The 27,675-nt window shown below is 44.1% G+C and overlaps 1 protein-coding gene across 1 annotated transcript; it reads left to right on the top strand.

The window, feature by feature from the left end:
* The first annotated feature begins 65 nt into the window (after positions 1 to 65).
* C4H1orf131 (chromosome 4 C1orf131 homolog) lies at positions 66 to 27,675 on the top strand. The gene is made up of 7 exons (XM_063125657.1): positions 66 to 271; positions 8,578 to 8,924; positions 21,572 to 21,628; positions 23,645 to 23,740; positions 24,647 to 24,733; positions 25,143 to 25,195; positions 26,148 to 27,675. Exons 1-7 carry the CDS (start codon positions 127 to 129, stop codon positions 26,275 to 26,277), a joined length of 915 nt encoding a protein of 304 aa, XP_062981727.1. The 5' UTR covers positions 66 to 126; the 3' UTR covers positions 26,278 to 27,675.

Here is a 27,675-nt window from a genome sequence, read left to right as displayed (position 1 = left end):
AGTCAGTCAGCCGTGGGGGAAGAGCGGAAGTGGCTTGTGGGCGCCGCCATCTTGGCGGAGACGGTGGTCGCGTGGGGCCAAGGCTGCTTCGGCGCGTTTGTTCTACCGCCTGCTCCTTTCGCATGGATGGAGCGGACGAACGGGGAGGAGGACAGTAGCATGGCGAGAAACCCAGGTGCAAAGCCCGTGTCGGAGGCGGCGGCTGAAAGGGAGAGTTTCGCCTCCGCAAACCGCCTGCTGGACACCGTCTTGAGCTCCTTGTATGACTTCGGTGCGTAAAAGGCCGCGTGTGTCCCGAGTCCGGCGGGGAGTTTGTGCTCTGTGTGTGACTGATCTGCCTGGGAGCTGTTCCTGGTTTCTCTTCTGGTTCCTCTTCCCACTCCATTCCCCTCCAGCCTGGCCTCTCTCTCGTGTTTTCCTTCGGGTGACACTGATTCAGACGTTACGAAACTCCTATCCGGGAATCACTGATCCTTACGGGCAGTGATCGTTTTTCTTTGCACTGGTGCCATCGTTGTGGTTTTTGTTTCGGTTACGGTACAATCCTAAGAACTTTTAGACAGAAATAAGTACTGCAACCCCATCGGGGAGGGGGAAGCGTGGCTAGCTGGGGAATGCTGGGAGCTGTAGGCTTTTTTGTATCTGAAAATGCATGGTGTTGCGCCTTTATTTTGTTTACATCCCACCCTTCCTCACAAAGAAAAGAGCCCAGGGCAACTAGCAACCTATATAAAACACAACATAAACCCCATTAAAATCATGTTTTTGTTTTTATTTTATTTAAAATTATTTTAGGCTGCCTTGAATGGTAAAACCCTCTCAAGGTGGTGTACAGGCTAAGAAAACATACAGAAGTATACAAATAAGCAATACAGGAATATACAATAAAATACTATAAAGCACTGTAAAAACAGATCATACTGATAAAACCTGCAGCCCACAGATATGAGAAGACCAGTGAAAGCAAAGAAAGAGTATGATGAAGCCCTGATGGAAGCCAAATCCAGAGGTGTGGGATCACCACTGATCTTACATCTTTCGAGTTGTCAAACTATTCATCAAAATGATGTTCAACAGTCTGGTTCAACTATTATTTATAATAATGATTATCCTTATCCTTATGAATGGTCATTTATCAAATCACTAGTAAGTGTTTCTTGAACCTTTCCCCTCTGGATAGAGTTATCAAAGAAAAATACCCTTGAAAAGGAGCTGTAAAAAGGAAATACTGTGGGTCATTTTCTAAAAAATAAAAATAGTCTTCACATTTGCATAGAAGTACTACTTAGTGCAGCTTTAATGCAGTATCAGCAACTTCTTATACTATAGCAAAGAAACAGCTTATTACAAAACAGCATCCTACAGAGTTGTTCATGTATTTGCTTTTTATTTATGCCTACTCATGTCATCAATATTAATTCAGTTGCTGAATAAAAGTGCTCTGGGCAAATTAAAACAAATTAAAATCACAATTCAAATAAAACACAAAGTCAATCAACCATATCAAAGCAGAGATCAAGCTCAGTTCAGCAATAATTAAAAAGTAAACCCATTGAGCTGCAGAAAATAATCTCTGTAGCTATAAAAACAGCCATACCAAAACCACAATGCGTGGGTTCACATGTCCTATTAAACCACATTGTGAATAAGCCACAGTACGCTCAACAGAAGGTCCTTTTTCTTACTATTGTTTCTCCCCCCAGTCCATCACAACTGTGCACAAATTAATCTACATGCAACCTTGTCTTGTCAATTTCCTTGTATGTTATGTACTCTACTACAGAGCTCCTTCTGACAGCTGAAACCTATAAGGAAATTGACCAGGCAAGACTATAGGTATGGAACATCTGTAAGAGCGCATTTGCAAAAGACCAGCAAAAGAAATATTTTTTTAAAAAAACAACGATCCCATCTGCACACCTTTGAGGCACTGGTTTTTTTAAAAAAAGTCAGGGAACAAGTAACGATGCTTCCAAAGTACTTTGTCATTGGTAGAAGGGCAGTCCCTGGCGAGATCACAAAGAATGCGTGGGGTGGACTTTTTTGTTGCTCTTGCCAAGTAGCTCTATGGCTGACCCTGGCAACTCACAATAAAACCGCTTTTCCAGTTTGGACAACTCGACAACCCACCATGAGTACGAACAACCATACAACAAGTCATGGGTTCTCTGCATGGTTTATTCAGGAAAAATAAGCCACCCAATGGAAAATGCACCAGGTTTGGACAACACAACAACCAAGCATGACTGGTTGCCCATAGTGGGCTGTTGTATCATGTGAACCCAGTCAGTGTAATAGAGTTTTGGCTGTTGGCCAGTATAAAAATGTAATGAATTAGTGTAAAAATGTAATGAATGAATTAGTAAATGAATACAAAGGTTAACAGTACACTCCTATACAGGTCTACGGAGAAGTAACCCCCCTTGAATTCATTGGAAATTACTCTTAGGTAAGTGTGTATAGGCTTGCAACTCCAGCCTGCAATCTTATGCACACTTACCTGGAAGTAAGCCCCACTAAACACAGTGGGGCTTTGTTATGAGTAAAAATGCACAGGATTTCTCTATTAGATATTGGCTTTTTTAAAAAATTGAAAGCTATTTTAAAAGGCCTGTGAATATATTTTTTAAAAGTCCTTGCTAGTGCCCCAAAAAGGCATTAAAGTAGGCGCCACAGTTTCTGCCTTTCAGTCCAGAATGTTCCAAAGGGTGGGGGCCGCTACCGAGAAGGCCCATTGATGTACCATCACTTGACGACACTCTGATGGTTGTGGGGTGACTGACAAGGCTTCCTTGGAAGATCTTACATGTCGATTTGATGTAAATAGGGGAAGACGTTTTGTTTGATATCCTGAGCCCAAGTTGTTTGAATATCAACAAGAAAGCCTTGAACATGGCTTGGTAACTAATAGGCAACCTGTGCAATTCTTTTAACACTGGTGTTTTGCATGTATAACTAGGTGGTCCATTGAGCATTTTAGCTGCCGCATTTTGCACTGGCTTCATTATTATTATTATTATTATTATTTATTTATATAGCACCATCAATGTACATGGTGCTGTACAGATAACACAGTAAATAGCAAGACCCTGCCGCATAGGCTTACAATCTAATAAGTTGTAGTAAACAATAAAGAGGGAAGGAGAATGCAAACAGGCACAGGGAAGTGTAAACAGGCACAGGGTAGGGCAAAACCAACAGTGTAAAGTCAGAACAAACTCAATATTTGAAGGCTATAGGGAAAAGAAAAGTTTTGAGCTGAGTCTTAAAAGCAGTGATTGAGTTTGTAGTTCTCAAGTGTTCTGGAAGAGCGTTCCAGGCGTAAGGGGCAGCAGAAGAAAAAGGACGAAGCCGAGTAAGGGAAGTGGAGGTCCTTGGGCAGGCGAGAAGCATGGCATCAGAGGAGCGGAGAGACCGAGTGGGGCGATAGTGTGAGATGAGAGAGGAGAGATAGGCAGGAGCTAGGCAGTGAAGAGCTTTGAAGGTCAGTAGGAGAAGTTTATATTGGATTCTGAAGTGAATTGGAAGCCAATGAAGAGATTTCAGAAGTGGAGTGACATGGTCAGAGCGGCGGGCCAAGAAGATGATCTTAGCGGCAGAGTGGTGGACAGAGACCAGCGGACTGATGTGAGACGAAGGAAGGCCAGAGAGAAGAAGGTTGCAGTAGTCCAACCGAGAGATAACCAGTGCGTGAACGAGAGTCTTGGCAGAAGAGACAGACAAAAATGGTCGAATCCTGGCAATATTATACAGGAAGAAACGACAGGATTTAGCTACTGCCTCGATGTGAGGAGTAAAGGAGAGCGAGGAGTCAAATATGAAGCCAAGACTACGAGCTTCATTGACCGGAGTAAGCGTGACATCGTTGACAGTAAGGGAGAATGAGAGGTGAGGAGAAGGTTTAGGAGGAAAAACTAGCAGTTCAGTCTTTGCCATGTTAAGTTTCAAACGACGATGAAGCAGCCAGGCTGAGATATCTGAAAGACATGCCGAGATACGATCGTGAACATCTGGAGAAAGTTCCGGAGATGAAAGATATAATTGTGTATCATCGGCATACAGGTGATATTGGAGGTCGTGAGATTGAATGAGCTTGCCCAAGCTTCAGCTTCCAAAGCAGGCACAAAAGCATCTCCACATATTACAGCTTTCCCCGACCTAGTGCTGTCCAGATGTTTTAGACTTCAACCCCCATCAGCTCCAGACATCATGGTCCATGCTCAGAAATCCTGGCAGTTGTAGTCCAAAACATCCAGAAGGCACCGGTTTGAGAAAGCTGGTTGTTGTTTTTGTTTTTGTAATATCCATGTAAGAGAGACCATTATTCCCACTGTATAGATGAGGAACTGAAACTAAGATGCAGTGCTGTTTCGTAAAATAGTTGAGTTGGAAGGGGCTTATAAGGCTTCGAGTCCAACCCTCTGCTCAATGCAGCAATCCACATTAAAGCATACCTGACAGATGCTGTCCAGGTGCCTCTTGAATGCCTCTAGTGTGGGAGAGCCCACAACCTCCCTAGATAACTGGTTCCATTGCCGTACTGCTCTAACAGTCAGGACGTTTTTCCTGATGTCCAGCCAGAATCTGGCTTCCTGTAAGTAGAGTCCATTATTCTGTGTCCTGCACGCTATGATGATCGAGAAGAGATCCTGGACCTCCTCTGTGTGACAACCTTTCAAGTACTTGAAGAGTACTATCATGTGTCCCCTCAATATTCTCCAGGCTAAACATGCCCAGTTCTTTCAGTCTCTCCTCATGGGGCTTTGTTTCCAGACCCCTGATCATCCACATTGCCCTCCTCTGAACACGCTCCAGCTTGTCTGCATCCTTCTTGAATTGTGGAGCCCAGAATTGGACGCAATACTCAAGTTGAAGCCTAATCAGTGCCGAATAGAGAGGAACCAGTACTTCGTGAAATTTGGAAGCTATACTTCTATTACACTATTGCCCCAAAATAGTGTCCGCAACAATGTAGGAACAAAGCCAGACTATAAAACACATGGTCTTTGATGTCTATATACTAATGCCCAGAGCATGGGAAACAAACAGAATGAACTTAAACTCTTATTACATGAAGGCAAATACGACTTGATAGGTATAACTGAAACTTGGTGGGATGACTCCCATGGCTGGAATATAGCAATTGAAGGATATAACTTGTTCAAAAAGAACAGAAGAAATAGAAAGGGAGGTGGAGTTGCACTATATGTTAAAAATACCTATCCCTGCACAGAAATACAGGCGGATCAGACTGGGAGCCCCATCGAGAGCATCTGGATTAAAATAAATGGGGCAAGGAATAAAAAGAACATGATAATCGGAGTCTTCTACCGACCACCCAATCAAGGAGAAGACGAGGACGAAACTTTTGAGAAACAAATTGCTAGTGTTTCAAGGAAGTGTGATGTAGTAGTGATGGGGGACTTCAATTACCCTGATATCTGTTGGGAGACAAATACTGCCAAAAGCGGCCCTTCCAAGAAATTCCTGACATGTGTGGGTGATAACTTTCTCCTACAGAAAGTGGAGGAAGGAACTAGAGGATCGGCAATCCTTGACTTGATATTGACCAATAGGGATGACTTAGTGGATAAAGTGGCAGTTACGGGAACTCTGGAGGAAAGTGACCATGTCATACTTGAATTCTTGATTATGAAGGAGACAAAAGTTGAGTGTAGCCATACACGTACTCTGGATTTTAGGAAAGCTGATTTTAATAAACTCAGAACTATGATAAGTTAGGTCCCATGGCAAATGAGCCTAATGAGAAAAGGAGTTCAGGATGGTTGGGAGTATTTAAAAAAGGAAATTTTAAAGGCACAGTTACAAACAATTCCAACAAGGAGAAAAGATAGAAGACAACAGAGGAAACCAACGTGGCTCCACAAAAGGCTTAGAGATGACCTGAAAACAAAAAAGGATACATATAGGAAGTGGAAGGAAGGCCAGGCTACAAAAGAAGAGTACAGACAGGTGGCGCAGAAGTGCTGAAATGACATCAGGAAGGCTAAAGCTGAGAATGAGCTGAGGTTAGCGAGGGATGCTAAAAGCAATAAAAAGGCTTTCTTCAGATACGTGAGTAGTAAAAGACAGAGGAAAGAAATGGTGGCTCGACTGCTTAATGAGGATGGCAAATTGATAACAGATGACAAAGAAAAGGCTGAAATGCTCAATTCCTACTTTGCCTCAGTCTTCTCCCAAAAGCTGGGCATGACCCCCCTGGAAAAAGTGAAGCAGAAGTTGAGGGGGCAGGATTACAGTTTGAGATTGATAAACAAATGGTCAAAGAACACCTAATTTCCTTGAATGAGTTCAAATCTCCAGGGTCCGATGAACTGCATCCTAGAGTAATGAAGGAGCTAGCGGAAGAACTCTCAGAACATTTGTCTATTATCTTTGCAAAATCATGGAAGACGGGTGAGGTGCCGGACGACTGGAGGAGGGCTAACATTGTCCCTATCTTCAAAAAGGGCAAAAAGGAGGAACCTGGGAACTACAGACCAGTCAGTCTGACATCCATCCCTGGGAAAATTCTGGAGCAGATTATAAAGAAGTCAACCTGTAAATCAATGTGGTGATCACTAGAAGCCAACATGGATTTGTCAAGAACAAGTCCTGTCAGACTAATTTGATCTCATTTTTTGATAGGATAACCTCCCTTGTGGACTGTGGGAATGCTGTGGACGTCATATATCTTGACTTCAGCAAAGCTTTTGACAAAGTACCACATGACATTCTGATTAACAAACTAGCTAAAAGTGGGATAGATGGAACAACTATTAGGTGGATTCACAGTTGGCTACAGAATCGGACTCAAAGAGTACTTATCAATGGAATCTTCTCAAACTGGGGAAAGGCAACGAGTGGGGTACCGCAGGGCTCAGTCCTGGGCCCAGTGCTCTTCAACATTTTTATTAATGATTTGGAAGAGGAGCTGCAGGGAACGCTTATCAAATTTGCAGATGACACCAAATTGGGTGGGATAGCTAATACCCTGGAAGACAGAAAAAAACTTCAAAGTGATCTTGATAGGCTGGAGTGCTGGGCTGAAAACAACAGAATGAAATTTAATAGGGATAAATGCCAAGTTCTACATTTCGGAAATAGAAACCAAATGCAGTTACAAGATGGGGGATACTTGGCTCAGCAATACTACAAATGAGAAGGATCTTGGAATTGTTGTAGATCACAAGCTGAATATGAACCAACAGTGCGATATGGCTGCAAGAAAGGCAAATGCTATTTTGGGCTACATTAATAGAAGTATAGTTTCCAAATCACGTGAGGTACTGGTTACTCTCTATTGGGCCCTGGTTAGGCCTCATCTAGAGTTTTGTGTCCAGTTCTGGGCTCCACAATTCAAGAAGGACTCAGACAAGCTGGAGCGTGTTCAGAGGAGGACAACCAGGATGATCAGGGGTCTGGAAACAAAGCCCTATGAAGAGAGACTGAAAGAACTGGGCATGTTTAGCCTGGAGAAGAGAAGATTGAGGGGAGACATGATAGCACTCTTCAAATACTTAAAAGGTTGTCCCACAGAGGAGGGCCAGGATCTCTTCTCAATCCTCCCAGAGTGCAGGACACGGAATAACGGGCTCAAGTTAAAGGAAGCCAGATTCCAGCTGGACATCAGGAAAAACTTCCTGACTGTTAGAGCAGTATGACAATGGAATCAGTTACCTAGGGAGGTTGTGGGCTCTCCCACACTAGAGGCCTTCAAGAGGCAGCTGGACAAGCATCTGTCAGGGATGCTTTAGGGTGGATTCCTGCATTGAGCAGGGGGTTGGACTTGAAGCCTCGTAGGCCCCTTCCAACTCTGCTATTCTATTATTCTAATGCAGCCCAAAATAGCATTTGCCTTTCTTGCAGCCACATCAAACTGTTGCTTCATATTTAGCTTGTGATCTGCAACAATTCCAAGATTCTTCTCACTTGTAGTGTTGCTGAGCCAAGTGTCCCCTATCTTGTAACTGTGCATTTGGTTTCTTTTTCCTACATGTAAAACTATTAAATTTCATTCTGTTGTTTTCAGCCTAGCGCTCCGGCCTATCAAGATCACTTTGAAGTTTGTTTCTGTCTTCCAGGGTATTAGCTATCCTACCCAATTTTGTGTCCTCTACAAATCTGAAAAGCATTTCCTGCTCCTCCATGTCCAAGTCATTAATAAAAAGAAAGGCCATGCAACACCAATGAGTCAGCTTGGTTTGGAAGATAAGGCTTTTTAGATCCAGCTTTACCCACTTGACTATCGAGTAGCCCGATCATATGCGTGCTTGCTCAGAAGTAAGCTCTCTTAGTTCAGTGAGGCTTATTCCCAAGTTAGTATACATAGGATTGCACCCTAAGCAAAGAGTCAGAAATTGTATTTTCATATATTTCTCCAAGGCCCAGCCATTTATAGAAAGTGGAAGGTATTTTGTATATGATTCCTACATGGTTGATGTAATATCTGAACTTTTTTAAAGTAAAAGTCAGTGCATTCTAATTTTTTTTTAAATGATTTGGTATCCAAATCCCTCCAATTCATTGATTTTTTTTAAACAAGGAGATTAACAAGTGTTTGCTTTTAAACCGTAGGTGAATCATTACCTGATGGAAAGAAAAAGAAAAAGACCAAAAAGAGAAATTCACAAGAGAAAGTAGCAATTATGGCTAGCAATACTTTATCAGAGCATAAAAATGTGACTCCTGAATCTAGTGGAGTAACTCCAGGCAAGAGGAAGAATGCCTTCAACTTCTTTGACAGCTTGAAAGATGACTGTAGTAATCAGAAAAAGACTATCACTGAATCTTACCCCACTGATGCTGCCCCACCTAAACCTGCTCAGCAGGGATATACAACAGAGATTGAAGTTGTGACATTCTTTGGTCGACATCAGAAGAAGAAAGTTAAACTTGAAATGGCTGAAGATGGTTGCTCCAGGGTAAGGTAATCAGATTCAAATCAAATCATGTAGAGAAGCAGAAAATTCAGCAGCTAAAATTGCTTTTTCAAAAATATTGCAAATAAGTTTGAAAGTGTTACTAGTCTATCTGTTCACATGTTCATCTGTGGCATGTTGGTGGCCAAAGAGAAAACAAGAACCATCACTTGATTTATAGAAGCTGCTCTGTCTGGTTACCTGGAGATAATTCTTATTCAGGTGACAGAAAATACCTGTTTACAAGCCTGCATTGGTTTACTGTAGTCTGCCGAACAGTGGGCCTGTTCAGATGACACTTCAGACTCTGTGGTTAGTGAAACTGTGGTTCTTTGGGGTTAGCAGTAACCGCGGTTTAGCAAAACACATCTCATAAGACACCTTAAAAACTGCTGCTTAATCAAAAGCCTTAACCAGCAGGGTTTAAGGCGTCTTCTCAAAGGTCCAGTATGGCCCTAAGAAAGTTTACTCAGTAGTAAGATTTACTGACTGGTTTAATAGTGAGCCAAGATATGAACAAGCCTTTTGGCTAGGCATGTGGCCTCTTTGCTCTTCTCTTTACAGCGGGAGCAGTCAAACTAGGAGGCTATGGATTAATCACTGATTAACTTCCCACTTTCATCTGAAGTGGGAAACAATACTTGCCAGCTTTGGAACATGCCAGGATATTAAATCAACTTCAAACTGCGGCTTAATATCCTGGCTTGTTTCGAAGCTAGTAAGCGTCATTTCCTAGTTCAGATGAGGGAAGGTAGTTGTCTGTCTACTAGACAGTACTTGGCTGCACCTCCTGTTGATACAAACTGTATCAAAGGCTGCCAATACAGCAATGAAAACAGGACAAACGAACTGATTTGTTTTCTGACAGAGCAATTCTATGGTGGTGGTGGTGGTCAGGGGATTCCATGGCAGAGTCCCCGCCACATCTAAGGCCAAAATGGGAGGGTGGCTTTTTCTGTTTTTCTTTTGTTCCCCCTCCCCTCCCCCCCATTGATTAACCAGAACGGGAGGGGATTAACTAGGCCAGCTCCAGGGCTGGTTTAGTTTGCAGTCCCATTTGGGGGAGACGGTGTTGGGAATGATGGGGCTTAGGATGCTACAGATCCACTGACTCTCCCAACATGCCCCTGGAATGTCCTGTGTTGGTCCCCACTGCCACAGCAGGCAGATGCATTGTCCCTCTTTGCTGCAGCTGGTTCATCTCTCAGCTGCCCTTTCTGAGAGCATAGAATTGCTCCCTTAGGACACAATCCTCTGCCTATTTAGACAGGAAAACGCCCTATAACGCCAAGCATTCCCTAGCCAGTTTTTGGTCTAAACATGCATAGGATTGTAGGACTGTTTCCGGTCTAAACATGCATAGGATTGCACCCTTATTGTGTTTATTTAAGTGTCAAGAAAACACCTATTAGAATGTTTCTTTCTGTCTGTTCCTCTGCAGTTATCTAGACCCATTCTAGTCTGGCTTTTGACCGGGGTACAGGGCCGAATCAGCCTTGGTTGCCCTGACAGCTGATCTTTATCGAGGGAGGGACAGGGCGAGTGCAACCCTGTTAATTCTGCTCGATCTCTCATTGGCTTTTGATCCCATTGACCATGGTCTCCTCCTGGATTGACTCTGTGGGATGAGCATTGGTGGCACTGAGTTACAGTGGTTTCAGACTTGCGGGGCAAATTTCAGAGAGTAACATTGGGTCACCATTCCTCGCCCCCTTGGCAATTGAACTGTAGGATTCCACAGGGTATGAACTTGTCCCCAATGTAGTTCAACATCTATATGAAGCTGCTGAGAGAGATCATTCAGAGATTTGGAGCCAAGTACTATCAATGTACTGATGACACACAGCTATATCTCCATGTCACATCTGAATCAGGTGAGGATGTGCTAGTCCTGGACCGATGCCTAGATTCAGTAATGGGCTGGATGAGGGCCAATAAACTGAAACTGAATCCTGGCAAGATGGAAGCCCTGTGTGTGAGTGGTTCCTGAATCCAGAAGACAGGCTCATTACCTGTCCTGGATGGGGTTGCACTCCCTCTAAAAATCAGGTTGGTAGTCTGGGGCTACTCCTGGATCCATCATTGTCGCTGGAGGCCCAAGTGGCTGTGGTGGCTCAAAGTGCCTTATTTTATTTTATTTATTTATTTATTTATTTATTACATTTTTATACCGCCCAATAGCCGAAGCTCTCTGGGCGGTTCACAAAAATTAAAACCATAATAAAACAACCAACAGGTTAAAAACACAAATACAAAATACAGTATAAAAAGCACAGATGGGATAAAACCACGCAGCAAAATTGATATAAGATTAAAATACAGAGTTAGAGCAGTAAAATTTAAATTTAAGTTAAAATTAAGTGTTAAAATACTGAGAGAATAAAAAGGTCTTCAGTTGACGACGAAAAGAGTACAGTGTAGGCGCCAGGCGGACCTCTCTGAGGAGCTCATTCCACAATCGGAATGTCACAGCAGAGAAAGCCCTCCTCCTAGTAGCCACCTGCCTCACTTCCTTTGGCAGGGGCTCACGGAGAAGGGCCTCTGTAGATGATCTTAAGGTCTGGGCAGGTACATATGGGAGGAGGCGTTCCTTCAAATAACCTGGCCCCAAACCGTTTAGGGCTTTAAATGTCAATACCAGCACTTTAAATCAGGCCCGGACCTGGACTGGCAGCCAATGAAGTTGTAAAAGGACTGGTGTAATGTGATCTTGCCGGCCAGTCCCTGTTAGTAAACAGGCTGCCCTGTTTTGTACCAGCTGAAGCTTCCGGACCGTTTTCAAAGGCAGCCCCACGTATAACGCATTGCAGTAATCCAAACGAGAGGTTATCAGAGCATGGATAACTGTAGCTAGGCTATCTCTGTCCAGATAAGGGCATAGTTGGTATATCAACCTAAGCTGATAAAAGGTGCTCTTTGCCACTGAGTTCACCTGTGCCTCAAGTGACAGTTCTGGATCCAAGAGCACCTCCAAACTACGGACCTGATCCTTTAGGGAGAGTGCAACCCCGTCCAGGACAGGGCAAACATCACCTCGCCGGACAGATGAACCACCCACTAACAGTACCTCCGTCTTGTCTGGATTGAGTCTCAGTTTGTTAGCCCTCATCCAGTCCATTACTGTGCCCAGGCACTGGTTCAGAACAGTCACTGCCTCACCTGGGTTTGATGAAAAGAAAAGGTAGAGCTGGGTATCATCCGCATATTGATGACACCTCAGTCCACATCTCCGGATAACCTCCCCCAGCGGCTTCATGTATATGTTAAACAGCATAGGGGATAAGATAGAGCCCTGCGAAACCCCATGGCTTAGGAGCCACCGCCCAGAGCAATAATCCCCCAGCACCACCTTCTGGAATTGGCCATCCAATTAAGAGCGGAACCACTGCAATGCAGTACCTCCAACTCCCAGCTCAGACAACCTATCCAGAAGGATACCATGTTTGATGGTATCGAAAGCTGCTGAAAGGTCCAGGAGAACCAACAGGGTCACACTCCCCCTGTCTCTCTCCCGGCAGAGGTCATCCCACAGGGTGACCAAGGCAGTTTCCGTTCCAAAACCAGGCCTGAAACCTGATTGAAATGGATCTAGATAATCCATTTCATTCAAGAGTGCCTGGAGTTGTCCTGCAACCACCCGCTCAAGCACCTTGCCCAGGAAAGGGATATTAGCCACCGGCCTATAGTTGTTAACATCCTCCGGGTCCAGGTTAGGCTTCTTCAGGAGTGGTCTAATTACCGCCTCTTTTAAAGAGGCCGGCACCACTCCCTCTCTCAAGGAGGCATTTACAACCTCCTGGACCCAGCTGGCGATCCCCTCCTTATTTGATGTAATGAGCCACGAGGGGCAAGGGGCAAGCACACAGGTGGTCGGCCGGACTTGGCCAAGCACCTTGTCCACATCCTCGGGCCTCACTAACTGAAACTCATCCAATAAAACTGAACCGGACGGCGCTCTGAACACCTCTACTAGTGGAGCTGCATTAAGTGTGGTGTCCAATTCATGACGAATCTGGGCGACTTTATCTTCAAAGTGCCGTGCAAACTCGCCACAGCGTGCTACGGAGGGTTCAACTATCTCACGCCCTGGCCCAGAGTATAACAGGCCTTCTACCAGCTTCAGCCTTTTTTGGGCAGGGATAGCTTTGCCACAGTGGCTAGTAACCTCAACATGGATTACTGCAATACACTATGTGGCTGCTCTGGAAGCCGGAGCTAATGGAGAATGCAGCAGCTCGTCTGTTGTCGGGATCCGTCCCCTTTTTCAGCATGCAGCTCCTTTGCTGAGGGAGCTGCACAGCAGGTTTAAGGTATTAGTACTAGCTTACAAAGTCCTGAACAACGTGTGATCAGGATACCAGGTTGGGGAAGGCTGTGTTAGACACTCTGGTTCAACTAGATCCTCTCACCTGTGTCTCATGCACAGTTGGCCATGCTAGCTGGGAGTGATGGGGCTTGCAGTCCCAACACATCTGCAGGGCATCAGGTCCGGGAAGGCTGGCTTAGGATCCATTTTTAGCCCCAACTTGCAACATGGGACCCATGTATTAGGAAACTGGCTCGGGATTGGCTCAGAGAAGTGGCATCATGATTGCTGCCATCATGCCTTATATCGGCATTGCTCAAGAATTACGCAGGAGCGAAATGGAAATAACCACCAGGGTTTTATCATTGGCTTGCGGTGTAGAGACAAGTTTTACAGACAAATGAGAAGGGCTCTTGCAGTGCTGGTTCACATTATGTGAATATTGCAAAGGGCATTGTAAAAAGTAGAATGGAATTAGACTAGAATAACACTTGAAATCCTATAGGAAAACAGCTTAGTGCATAACGATAACTATCATGGTGTTCCCTGGTAGTTGTTCTTGTTGTTTTATCTTGTGCCAAGTCAGTCACTACAGCATCTCATATGTTTAATCATTCAACGAATGAGAAAAGCAGAGAAGGAAATTGCTACCTTTGTAGTAATGTCTCTGAAATTCATAATTCTTTTCTTAGTTCAGAATTCAGTCCAGAGCAATTTTTAACAGTCCTCTTAAATAAGAGGCGAGCATTACAACCCCTGAGTTCTTTTCTGGCTCAGATCTGAATCCAAGCCATAGGAAAACTCCCTCCCACCTACTGGCATGGCTGCTGTTGCTCCAGGGGAGGCGGAAGAGAGGCTTCTCCCTCCCAGTGTTTGGAATACGGCTGTAGCAGTGACCTCGAAACCCTAGGAATTCTAAGTCCTGGTGAAGGACAGACATCCTGGGAAAGTTACGTTTCTCAGGGCCCTGCTACCTGGATCACTGCCAGAGCAGTCCTCTAAGCACCAGGGAGGATCAGAAGAGGTGGAAAAGAAAGACATCTCCCCCTTGTATCTGCAAGTGTGGTTGCAGCTGCTCCTGACAGATAAAAGAGCCTGGGAGCTCACAGGGAGAGAGAGAGAGCAACTGGAATCAGTTGCACGCCTGGTGATGACACTGAAAGTGTGATCAAGTCTGATTTTGTTTAGTCTGGGCTCAGACTTAAGTGGAAAATTTTCTGTTATTTTGGGAAATTAACTTTGTTTGCCGAGCCCAGATAGACATTCAACTGTGTGATGTATTTCTTTATTATTATTATTTAAAAAAACAGCTTAGCTGCCTCCTTTTTGCTCTCACTGCCACAACGTATATATCACTCTTGAGGGATTGAGCAGATCAATTTGAATGCATACATATGAAATGTGTATGCACATTTTAAAGCTCAACTAAAAACTTTTCTTTTTCCTAAAGCTTTTATTATTATTATTATTATTTATTTATATAGCACCATCAATGTACATGGTGCTGTACAGAGTAAAACAGTAAATAGCAAGACTCTGCCGCATAGGCTTACAATCTAATAAAATCATAGTAAAACAATAAGGAGGGGAAGAGAATGCCAACAGGTACAGGGAAGGGTAAGCAGGCACAGGGTAGGGAAAAACTAACAGTAGAAAGTAACAGTAGAAGTCTGCACAACATCAAGTTTTAAAAGCTTTAGGAAAAAGAAAAGTTTTTAGTTGAGCTTTAAAAGCTGTGGTTGAACTTGTAGTTCTCAAGTGTTCTGGAAGAGCGTTCCAGGCGTAAGGGGCAGCAGACGAAAATGGACGAAGCCGAGCAAGGGAAGTAGAGGCCCTTGGGCAGGCGAGAAACATGGCATCAGAGGAGCGAAGAGCACGAGCGGGGCAATAGTGTGAGATGAGAGAGGAGAGATAGGAAGGAGCTAGACCGTGAAAAGCTTTGAAGGTTAACAGGAGAAGTTTATATTGGATTCTGAAGTGAATTGGAAGCCAATGAAGAGATTTCAGAAGCGGAGTAACATGGTCGGAGCGGCGTGCTAAGAAGATGATCTTTGCGGCAGAGTGGTGAACAGAAACCAACGGGCTGATGTGAGAAGAAGGAAGGCCAGAGAGAAGAAGGTTGCAGTAGTCCAACCGTGAAATAACCAGTGCATGAACAAGCGTCTTGGCAGAAGAGACAGACAAAAATGATCGAATCCTGGCAATATTATACAGGAAAAATCGACAAGATTTAGCTACTGCCTCAATATGAGGAATAAAGGAGAGCGAGGAGTCGAAGATAAAGCCAAGGCTACGAGCTTCCTTGACCGGAGTAAGCGTAACATCATTGACAGTAAGAGAGAATGAGAGATGAGGAGAAGGTTTAGGAGGAAAAACAAGCAATTCAGTCTTTGCCATGTTAAGCTTCAAGCGACGATGAAGCAGCCAAGCTGAGATATCTGAAAGACATGCCGAGATACGATCGTGAACATCAGGAGAAAGTTCCGGAGATGACAGATATAGTTGTGTATCATCGGCGTACAGATGATATTGGAGACCATGAGATTGAATAAGCTTGCCCAAGGGCAACGTGTATAAGGAAAACAACAACGGGCCAAGCACCGAGCCTTGCGGAACCCCTACTGAAAGGGGAAAGGAGGAAGACGAGCTGCCATTAGTCAACACGCTGAAAGAGCGACCCGCTAGATAGGAGGCAAACCAGTTATAGACAGAGCCACAAAATCCAAGGTCATGAAGGGAATCTAAGAGAAGATCATGATCAACCGTGTCAAAGGCTGCAGTTAGATCAAGGAGAATAAGAACGGAATAATGGCCTTTAGACTTGGCAGTAAGGAGATCATTGGTGATCTTAGTAAGGGCTGTTTCGGTGGAATGCAGAGGACGGAATCCAGATTGAAATGGATCCAAAGCAGAGTTACTAGAAAGAAAGTCAAGACAGCGAGAGTAGACCGCACGCTCCAGGATCTTTGAAACAAACGGCAACAAAGAGACAGGTCGGTAGTTAGACAGAGATAGCCTATCAAGAGTAGGTTTCTTGAGAATGGGAGAGACTGTAGCATGTTTAAAAGCAGAAGGAAATGAACCAGAGGACAGAGAAAGATTAATAATATGTAGCAAGGAAGGGAGGATAGCAGGAATAAGATTAATAAAGACGCGAGAAGGAATCGGATCACGAGAACAAGTGGAAGGCTTCGAAGAGCGCAGTATTGTAGACAGTTCATCCGCAGAGACCGAAGGAAACGCAGAGAAATTTGCAGGAGGAGCTGACAGATGAGGAACAGGAACTGGAAGAGGAGCAGAGCTGGCCAGATCAGAGCGGATAGTTTGGATTTTAGCATTGAAAAAAGAGGCAAAGTTGTTAGCAGACAGAGAGGCGGGGAGAGATGGCGGATTAGGCTTCAGAAGAGAATTGAAGGACGCAAAGAGCCGCTGAGGATGCCTAGCATTTGACTGGATCAGCGTTGAGTAGTACTGCTGTTTGGCCAGTGAGATGGCAGAAGAGAAAGAGGAAAGTACAAATTTGTAATGGACAAAGTCTGCCCGGTCCCTGGTCTTACGCCAAAGGCGTTCAGCTGCCCGGGAACAAGAGCGAAGGTAGCGGAGGGAAGAGGTGAGCCACGGTTGGGGTTGAGAAGGGCGAACTATCCGAGTTGTAGATGGAGCAAGATTATCAAGAGTTGAAGATAAGGAGGAATTAAAGAAGGAGACAGCTGAGTCCAAGGAGACAGCCGAACAGACAGAAGGAAGGGAGGAGGCTAGGGACTGGGAAAAAGCCTCGTAATTGATAGATTGCAAGTCACGACAAGAGCGAGAAGCGGGACGTGAAGGAGGAGGATTATGAGTAATATTGAAAGAAACTAGGTGATGATCTGACAGCGGAAAGTGAGCAGTAGAAAAGTCCAACACAGAGCAATTCCGAGTGAGAACAAGATCCAGACAGTGTCCAAGGGAATGTGTGGGTGCATCAGACCAAAGCTTAAGATCATAAGAGGAAGATAATGAGCGAAATCGTAGAGCTGCAGCATCTTGAGGGTCATCCACATGAATGTTGAAATCACCCAGGATAAGAGTAGGACAGTTGTCAGAGAGGAAAAAGGACAGCCACGAATCAAAATCAGAGATAAATTTTGAGGACGAGCCTGGGGGGCGGTACAGAACTGCAACCCGCAGTCGCAGTGGAGCGAAGAGCCTCACCACATGTACCTCAAAAGAGGAGAAGCAATGTGAAGGTGGAATGGAAAGAGGCTGGAACTGGCACAAACTAGATAATAAAAGACCCACACCAAGTTTTAAAACTTGATGTTGTGCAGACTTCTACTGTTACTTTCTACTGTTAGTTTTTCCCTACCCTGTGCCTGCTTACCCTACCCTGTACCTGTTTGCATTCTCTTCCCCTCCTTATTGTTTTACTATGATTCTATTAGATTGTAAGCCTATGGGGCAGGGTCTTGCTATTTACTGTTTTACTCTGTACAGCACCATGTACATTGATGGTGCTATATAAATAAATAATAAGAAGAAGAAGAAGAAGAAGACGAGCTGCCATTAGCCAACACGTTGAAAGAGCGACCCATTAGATAGGCGGCAAACCAGTTATAGACAGAGCCACAAAATCCGAGGTCATGAAGGGAATCCAAAAGAAGATCATGATCAACCGTGTCAAAAGCTGCAGTTAGATCAAGGAGAATAAGAACGGAATAAAGGCCTTTAGACTTGGCAATAAGAAGATCATTGGTAATCTTAGTAAGGGCTGTTTCAGTGGAATGCAAAGGACGGAATCCAGATTGAAAAGGATCCAGAGCAGAGTTACTAGAAAGAAAATCAAGACAACAAAAGTAGACCACACGCTCCAGGATCTTTGAAACAAAAGGCAACAAAGAGACAGGTCGGTAGTTAGACAGAGATAGCACATCAAGAATAGGTTTCTTGAGAATAGGAGAGACTGTAGCATGTTTAAAAGCAGAAGGAAATGAACCAGAGGACAAAGAAAAATTAATAATATGAAGCAAGGAAGGGAGGATAGCAGGGATAAGATAAATAAAGACCCGAGAAGGAATCGGATCACGAGAGCAAGTGGAAGGCTTCGAAGAGCGCAGTATTGTAGACAGTTCATCAGCTGAGACCGAAGGAAATGCAGAGAAATTTGCAGGAGGAACTGACAGATGAGGAACAGGAACTGGAAGAGGAGCAGAGCTGGCAAGATCAGAGCGAATAGTTTGGATTTTAGCATTGAAAAAAGAGGCAAAGTTATTAGCAGACAGAGAGGCGGGGAGAGATGGTGGATTAGGCTTCAGAAGAGAATTGAAGGACGCAAAGAGCTGCTGAGGATGCATAGCATTTGACTGGATCAACATTGAGTAATACTGCTGTTTGGCCAATGAAATAGCAGAAGAGAAAGAGGAGAGAACAAATTTGTAATGGACAAAGTCCACCCAGTCCCTGGTCCTACGCCAAAGGCGTTCAGCTGCCCGGGAACAAGAACGAAGGTAGCGGAGGAAAGAGGTGAGCCACGGTTGGGGATGAGAAGGGCGAACTATCCGAGTTGTAGATGGAGCAAGATTATCAAGAGTTGAAGATAAGGAGGAATTAAAGAAGGAGACAGCTGAGTCCAAGGAGACAGCAGAAAAGACAGAAGGAAGAGAGGAGGCTAGAGACTGAGAAAAAGCCTCATAATTGATAGATTGCAAGTCACGACAAGAGCGAGAAACAGGATGTGAAGGAGGAGGATTATGAGTAATCATGAAAGAAATTAGATGATGATCTGACAAAGGAAAGTCAGCAGTAGAAAAGTCCAAAACAGAGCAATTCCGAGTGAGAACAAGATCCAAACAGTGTCCAAGGGAATGTGTGGGTGCATCAGACCAAAGCTTAAAATCATAAGAGGAAGATAATGAGTGAAATCGTAGAGCTGCAGCGTCTTGAGGGTCATCCACATGAATATTGAAATCACCCAAGGTAAGAGTAGGACAGTTATCAGAGAGGAAAAAGGACAGCCACGAATCAAAATCAGAGATAAATTTTGAGGATGAGCCTGTGGAGCGGTACAGAACTGCAATCCGCAGTCGCAATGGAGCGAAAAGCCTCACCACATGTATCTTAGTTTCCCCTAAGGCAATCATTAGTGGCAGTTATATTGTCGTACAACTTTACACAGCTCTTCCTCCTTAACAGAGTTCCCAATGAATCATAAGGTTTTACCTTGGGCTGCACTTTTATTAGTCCAAAACATAACAAAACCTTTGTTTCCCTGTCTGCCTTCTCTAATTTCAACAATGTTTGTGAATTTCAGCATAAATACCAGTTCCCAGACCTTCAGTGTCAATTCTCTTATTGCCATGATGTGGGGTTTTTTTGCTTCCATTTATAACTAATTGCAGTTCTAGTGCCATTTAGCAAATTAATGGTCATTACTCTGTCTTCGTGAAGTACCTCCTTCACATATCTCATAAGTCACAAATCATGTCAGATTATATCCTGAAATTTCATTAATATTTCATTTCATTAATATTTTCTAATCATTAGTATTTTCTAATGTCCTTTCCCAGGATTTTAGGGCGCAATCCTATGCCCTAGATAGGAAAAAGAAGTCCTACAACTCCCAGCTGATGAATTGTGGATTGTGTCCAAAGATCATAATATCTGGACAATACCAAAAGATATGCGAGTTCTGTCAGTCTTAAACAGATTTAAATCTTACTGATTTCAATTATCAACAGAGTGGAGTGTCTCCCCTATGAGGGAAGGTTACAACAGCTGGGATTGTTTAGCTTGGAAAAAAGAAGGCTATGGGGAGACATACTAGAGGTATACAAAATTATGCATAGCATGCCGAATGTGGATAGGGAGACATTTTTCTCCCTCTCTCATAATATTAGAACCAGGGGTCATCCCATGAAGCTGATTGGTGGGAGATTCAGGACAGATAAAAGGAAGGACTTCTTCACACAGCATATAATTAAACTATGAAATACACTACCACAAGATGTGGTGATGGCCACCAATTTGGATAGCTTTAAAAGGGAACTGACAAATTCATGGAGGATAAGACCATCAATGGCTACTAGTCCTGATGGCTACGTTCTACCTCCACTATCAGAGGCAGTAAGCCTATATACACCTGTTGCTGGGGAACTTGGGTGGGAAGGTGCTGTTGCACTGTGTCCTGCTTGGGGGTCCCTGGTCAACAGCTGGTTGGCCACTGTGAACAGAGTGCTGGACTAGATGGAGCCTTGGTCTGATCCAGCATGCATCTTCTTTATGTTGTTAATGGGAGGAAAATTAAGCATGTTACACACATCATCTGTGTTTAAGTCCATCTATTAGGCATGCAAAAGTTTGAAATTTTAAAATAATGTATTGGATAACAGTGTTCTTGTATGTCCAATTTTAGTTTTACAGCACAATCCTCTGTGTGTCTGCTCAAGCGTAAGTTCCACTGAATTCAATGGGACTTACTCCCAGGAAACTCGGTATAGGATTGCAGCCTTAGAATGCAGTCCTACCAAATTGATGCTCAATAGGCACGTCTGTCCTGTGCATCAATTTGGTAGGACTACATTTTAAGGCTGCAATCCTATACTCAGTTTCCTAGAAGTAACTGAGTTGAATTCACTGGGACTCATGCTTGAGCTGACACACATAGGATTTTGCTGTGAAACTAAAATGAACATACATGAACACTGATTTCCAATTAAAATAAATAAATCTCAAACTTTTGCATACCTACTGGATGGACTTAAACACAGACGACATATGTAACATGCTTAATTTTTCTCCCATTGAAATCAGTAAGATTTAAATTTGCTCAACATTGACAGAACTCACATATGTTTTGATATTGTCCAAACTTTTTAACTACTTTGTTTTCCTTCCCCTATTTCTGCTAGACAAGCTTCTGAGCCCAGCTAGTAGATATATAGAGACAGGGGTCAAGGGGCTTGTGGATCCAGGAGAACCACAGTCTCCACACTGCCCACAGACTCGCCATCAAACAGACTATGACCTTGGGAGAGGGGGCCACCATGAAGCTTTCCATGGTGGTGGTGAGAAACCTGAGTGGGATTTCCACCCCCACCCCACTCCTGGTCCTAGTTCTGTCTATGGTCTTGGAAGGGAAACTCCTCTGTGTCCAGGGCCCATAGGATTGCTCTCTTAATGTTTGTTTAAATAAATAATATTGTAGTTCTCTCTTAGTAAGAACTTTTGTAGTAAGAACTTAGTAAGAACTTCCTTCTCTCCAAATTCTTGTTGTGGCTCAAAACAATTCTTTTTTGCTTAGGCCATAACCCTGAAACACTTGACTGTTTTACAAAATACTGTTTGTCTTTTTCATATCTACGTACAGGCAAAAAATACTGACCAGGAAAAGCACATGGATGGACAAAAATTCAACTTGGAAAAAGTAAGTCATTTTACCTGTTTAAACTTGAAAGGCATGCAGGTTGTTGGTTGTCTCAGAGAGACTGCAGATTAAACAATTCCATCTTTCAGTGCCTAATACTAACTTTATCCCTAACGTTTACTCTGTCCATCTTCAAGAGCTGCAGTACTTTGATGGCTGCCACTACAAGATGGCTGTAGGTGTTGCTTCTGCTTTGTCAGACATGTATGGCGACAGTGCCTGTGTCGAGAAGAAAATAGGTTGATCCTCCCCAATTGGAACACGGCAGATGTATATGGGAGCCCTCCCTGCAGCAAAGGTGTTGAATCTCAGACCCGTGGGCCAAAGCCATCCAGCCTGGAGCTGCCATTTCCCCAGCTGCTGATTCTTTCCCCATTCTAAACAATTGAAATGCCTCTCTGAGGGCTTAGTGGCTGGCAGTAAGAGCTTTAAGCTAAAATACGTTGGTGTTTTGGCCCTGCCCCCTTTTGCATTCAGCCCCACCCATCACTGCATTGCAGCCCCTGTTGAATTCGGCCCTCGGGCTGCAAGAGGCTCAACACCCCTCCCCTCCCCGCTATTGTGGTTCCCTGCGCTGTCCGGACTGATTTTGCCATTTTCCTGTAAATATCCAGGGGATGTGGATGGGATGTGCAATTGTGGCTTGTGGAGTTGGGATGAGCGGAATCGGAGCCCTACAAAAGAAGCTCACAAAGAAGAGGTCTCTGGAAAAACACTGAGCGAAACGCAGCGCCGTCTTATGCATGGTTTCTTAGGAGTAAGCTCTGCTGTACTCAGTGGGCTTCTTCCCAGAGCAGTGTGCCTGGGGTTGCAACCACAGGCAAATTATTTGCTTAGCAGCAGTCAAAGATGTCATCAGCGTGGGACAAAGCAGAACAAAAGGAGGAGGGGGAAGAGACACCTAGCATCTTGTGGGAAAATGAGATCCCTGGGATAAGGATCCGAAGGAGAGGATGAGGGTTCCCCCCTTTTTTCTCCAGTACTGAGAATCAAACACAGACAGAGTACATTGCGTTGATTTCGGGCAGCAGATTCTGGTTTGGGATCTTTGGCCCATCAGGGCCCACTGTGTGCATTGGGGTGGGGGGATGTTTGCCAGGGAACCCTTCATGCATCCCCTGCTCAGCTTCAGTTCCTTTCTAAGGGTCCCACCTTATACAAGCTGAAGCTATGGCATGGTGTTCCGACTCATGCATCCTTGACAATTGTGTTTTGCAGTGTGTGTGTGTGTGTGTTGCAGGGGAGGGCTTTTTGCATTAAAAAGGTGGTCCATCCTGTGGTTTAGCCCAGTCACCTTTTTGCTAAAAACAAAAACAAAAAATACTTGCGCTGGTAGCATAGATGTTGCTAGATGCACAAATGTACACCCTTCACCTTCATCCCATGTTCAGTGGTAGAGCGCATGCCTTCCATGCAGAAGGTCCCAAGCTCAGTTCCCAGTTTAAAGGTAACAGATGGGGGGGGGGACCCTTCCTTGCCCAAAACCCTTGAGAACTGCTGCCACTGAGAGCGGAAAAAGAGCCTGACCTGGAAAAGGCTAGTGGAGGCTGGTGGCTCCGATGTCAGTGGGGAAGTGAATCTGCTCTGGGTTTGAGTCAGAATCAGTCAGAACTCTAAAAGAGCTGTCCAAAGTGCTGAAGTGTTCTGACTGAAACCTGGAGTGGATCCACTGACATCGCAGCCACCAGCCTCCACTGGATCATGCAGCTTCCCATCACAATCCTATGATTGTGTTTCCATGCACGTGTGAGCAGTCAAGTATTTCCTGGTGACAAGATGCGTTTCTGCTTTAGCTCTGAAAGAAAAGATGGCATGTTAGGGGAGAAAAGCTGCTCCTGCAAACCTCAAGAAGAAAAATGACCCATTAGGACTTCACGTTGCAGGGATTTGGGGCTCTACGCCATGTTTGTATCCAAATGTTGATTACGTTTTCTCTGGCAACACGATCACATCATGCCCATCATATGTTTGCGAATTTTTTAAAAGATGGTGTTAACTGTTTTTATAACATCTCAGGCCCGTTTGGAAGTGCACCGGCTTGGAATCACTGGATTTGGGAAGAAAGAACAGCGAGTTTTGGAGCAAGAGCGTGCTATCATGCTGGGAGCAAAGGTAATGTGCATTCTCCTCTGTTGAGAAGTGGTTTGCAAAAGTACCCAAAGAGGATATCATTTTTACCTCCATCATGACTTAGTGTGGCAGCAGGAAGCCATAACTGAGTGGTAGAGCACATGCTTTACATGCAGAAGGTCCCAGGTTCGATCCCCAGAATCTCCAGGGAGGACTAGGAAAGAATCCCGCCTGACACCCTGGGAGTTGCTGTGAGTTATGGAGGTGAGTCCGTTGAGCTCACTAGACTCACTTACCTCTCCCTCCCCAGCCTTCTGCCACCACTGCTGGCCGCCTGCTGCCACTGCTGGGACTTACCTGCGAATGTGTCCTACTCCTGAGAGCCAGGACGTGATTTAAAGTAATCACAGAGGCTCTTTACTTTTAGTATATCTATGGCTGAAACTACGGCTGCTGTAAAGGGGAAATGGCCCTTAAAGATTACTTTAATCATGGCCTGAATCTCAGGAGGAGGACGTGTTTGCAGGTATGTCCCAGCAGCAGCAGCTCTGGATTGGGGTGGGCATAGGGGCAGTGGGGGCAGCAAGGGGTGGGGAGCAGGAATGCTTTGATGGTTGCAAACCAAAAGTCACAGCAACAGGCCTATTTTAATGTTGTTGTTGCTGTTGTTGTTGTTTACAGAAAATATCAAATTAAGGCCACAATCCAATGCATGTTTATGCAGAAAAAGGTCCTACATGCTGGCTGGGGAATGCTGGAAGTCTAGGAAGTCTTAACTAGCATAGGATTGCGCCGTTAGATATTTTATTATTTTAAAGAAGCGTAGACCCTTTCTTTACCAAACGATGCACTATCTGTTGTTACATTCTTTGGGCGCCTTCGACTTTTGCCTGTGTTTGTGCTTTTGAAAAATTAGTGAAATTAGTCCTTTTGAAACTATCGTTGCAGCCTCCTAAAAAGGTGTATTTGAACTACAAGATTCTTCAAGAGAAGATCAAAGAAAAGAAAGAAGCAAAGAAGGAAGAAAATGTGATGGTTTGTATTAAATATTCCCTATAAAAATAAAATGCAATGCCCAACCTTTTTCTGGGTGCAGCTTCAGGTTTCCACAAAGATGGATACGCTGGAAAATCTACAGCGAAACCATTTCTAATGAGGCCACAGCAGTGCCCCCAGGGTGGCTGGAATATAGTGTACTTATATACTTCCCTGGCAGGGAGATATGATTATCTTGGAGGTGGTTTTCCCACAGTGGGTCTTATCCATTGCACTCATCCATTGCTGACTTCTGTGATTTCTCCCAATGTGGGGAACCCATCTGCAGAAATGTTTGTACCTAGAACCATGGCTGTCCTTTTCTGGTTGTGTTTGGGAGCTGTGCTTTGATTGACTCAAGCGGTGACTGGCTGGCCCCTAAATTACTCTTGTTGGTCTTCATTAACAGGAAAATAAATCTGACTCTCTCAAGAGGAGGAAGAGAAAAGGGCACGAAGAGAGGTGAGCCATTATTGACAGAACTACATGAATACATAGTAACCAACTGGATTTCTTTTCACTAGCTTTACTAATGAAAAATACTGTAACTGTAAGTCAAGATGGGAGCCATAAAGCTACTCAAAGTGTGCCCAGTGGGATTATTGACCTGTTTTGCACTTAAACCTAAAAGATAGTTTTAACACTGAAAACAAGCCTCCCACACACACCCCCACCGCCCCACCTTTCTGGTTTAGCTGTAAGGAGGAGATAAGAAGCTTTCACTTCTGCTTTTAAACTAAGCTTGAGAGAACTCTGGTTAGTGTAAACAATGGTGTAAACTATGGTTTGTTCAGACAAGCAAAGGTCAACCAAGGTTTATGATCTTGGCTGGTTATAACAAACCATTGCTTTTAAACTAACCATGGTTCTATGAATCTAGCTGTAAGAGGAAACGCTCTAAAACTGGAAACAGATCCTTCTGGCAGCACCAAAAGAGGGAAGGGGGGGCACGTGAGATGAAGGCTTGCTGCTGCTCCTGCACGTATTGCTAAACCATGGATTAACACTGCATGCAAAACAAGTAATTAGCTTTTTCTTGCAGCCATGTTTGTTCAGTTTCCAAATTGGATTGCCACGTTGCATAGACAGATGTAAATCTCCCTGGGCATTTATAACTGGCTGCATTGTTCATTGGATCCCGACCTCGGTTTTTTCTTGAAGTCCTGTGTACCAGGACAGAATAGAAGTTTTGAACACGCTGCTGCAGACTCTTCAGTGCGTAACTGAGAGAGCATGTTTTCTGCTTATCCTTTTTGCTTTCTAAACAGGTAATTCCAGCCTCATTGTAGTGATTTGACTGAACATGTGTCCATCTAAAATTTCTCTCGCAAAACCTAAACTATTCGGAAAATGTTGTTTTGTTGTTGTTTTCTGACATCTCATGATACTGCTTTACTTATCTTTTAAAAAACAGAAAATCCAAGAAGAAGACAACGAAGCAAAGCGTATTGCCAACAGGGCAGGTTGGAACATTTAAAAATGGGACTCTGATTCTTCGTAGTAGTGACATAAAGAAAATCAAATCTTCCAAAGTGATTAAGTGACATTGCTGCATCGTGCTGATCAGAAAATGAGATGAATAAACTTCGTAGCAAAAGAAACTTTAAAAAGAGCTTTTATTTAGTTTTATCTAGGATTTTTTTTAATCTAGAACTCTTTAAAAAGAGATTGTATGGGAATTCGGTTTTTTTTAATGTAATATTGTATTAAGTAGTGTACAATAATCAGAAGCATATCAGAAAACAAATCGTTGCCATGTTAAGTGAATTATGCAGTTCAAACTCAAACTTTCTCATTGAGGTCTAGCACCTTGAGAAGTAACCAAGTTTCAGGAAAAAAATGAAATTACAGATAAAGACATGAAAATTAGCACCATGGTAGATCTTCAGTAGGGCTTCAGCCATGCCAAGTTTGAAGTAGATCAGTTCAACCCTTGTTTTTTGATGGAATTTTATAAATGTGTGCTTTATTATTGTGTACAACACACAGCAGACACACACACACACACACAAGTAGAAGACACTGAGAGACTAAATAATGCAGAACTCACAGAGGAGATGATGATGATGATTGGCTGTGCTGCTTACAGTGAAATAAGATGGACCCTGAAACAATCCTTCTCCTAGCCTCTTATTAAGGGGATGGCAACACATCTCTCACTGTCTATGTTTCGAACCACTGTGCCCGCTTCGCAGGGCCAGTTTGTTTGCTTTCTGCCAGCCTTTCTGGGCCAGCCTGCCTCTCTGCCCTCCTGGTGCCTGGGAGATGTAGATGGGCTGGGTGGGACAACCCCACAGGCCTATGGCATACTTGCTCCCAGTGCTCCATGGCCATAGTTGCCTGCTGCCTCTTCTCCTCTGTGCCCGCCTCACAGGCCTGGTTTGTTTGCTTTCTGCCGACCTCTCTGTGCCTGCCTGCATAGCTGCCTCCTTGCCTCTTGCCTGCGCACCTGCACACTTCTCCAATATGACCTGTCTGGTCCTGCCTTGCAGGCTGGTTTGTGTTTCTGGCTTTGAATTGAGACAATCCTTGGCTCACTTACTCGTGCCTGCATAGCTGCCTGCTGCCACTCTGCCTGCCAGCCAGCTAGCCAGCCTGCCTGCCCACTTCTCCATTATTATCGGTCTGGTTCCGCCTTGCAGGGCTGGTTTGTTTCTGGCTTTGCTTTGACTCAATTTCTAAGGCACATTGCTCCCAGCCAGGTAATGTGTATATTGCAGGCAGCCTACTTTCCCAGTTTCTCTCTGAATGGGAAGAGCCTGAGGATGTGTCAGCTTCAGAACAAAGAAAAGTGACAAATCACATTTTTAGCAGTAGATTACAGGAAAACCACTGCACAGATTTCTCCAAACTTTGGCACACATGAGCACCTCCAGGGCATCTGTAACATCACCAACTTCCATGTTTCTATCTTGAAAAATAAAGGCATTTATTTTTTCCAA

The sequence above is a fragment of the Elgaria multicarinata genome, chromosome 4 (genome assembly GCF_023053635.1).
Source record: "Elgaria multicarinata webbii isolate HBS135686 ecotype San Diego chromosome 4, rElgMul1.1.pri, whole genome shotgun sequence".
Classification (NCBI taxonomy): Eukaryota; Metazoa; Chordata; class Lepidosauria; order Squamata; family Anguidae; genus Elgaria; species Elgaria multicarinata.
This window is presented reverse-complemented; position numbering and strand designations above follow the sequence as displayed.

Bases quoted from the DNA above. Each gene is read 5' to 3' on its own strand.
- C4H1orf131 (XM_063125657.1), top strand. From the start codon at position 127: ATGGAGCGGACGAACGGGGAGGAGGACAGTAGCATGGCGAGAAACCCA. The intron at 272-8,577 runs GTGCGTAAAAGG...TTTAAACCGTAG, and splicing joins GAGCTCCTTGTATGACTTCG to GTGAATCATTACCTGATGGA. The intron at 25,196-26,147 runs GTGAGCCATTAT...TTTAAAAAACAG, and splicing joins AGAAAAGGGCACGAAGAGAG to AAAATCCAAGAAGAAGACAA.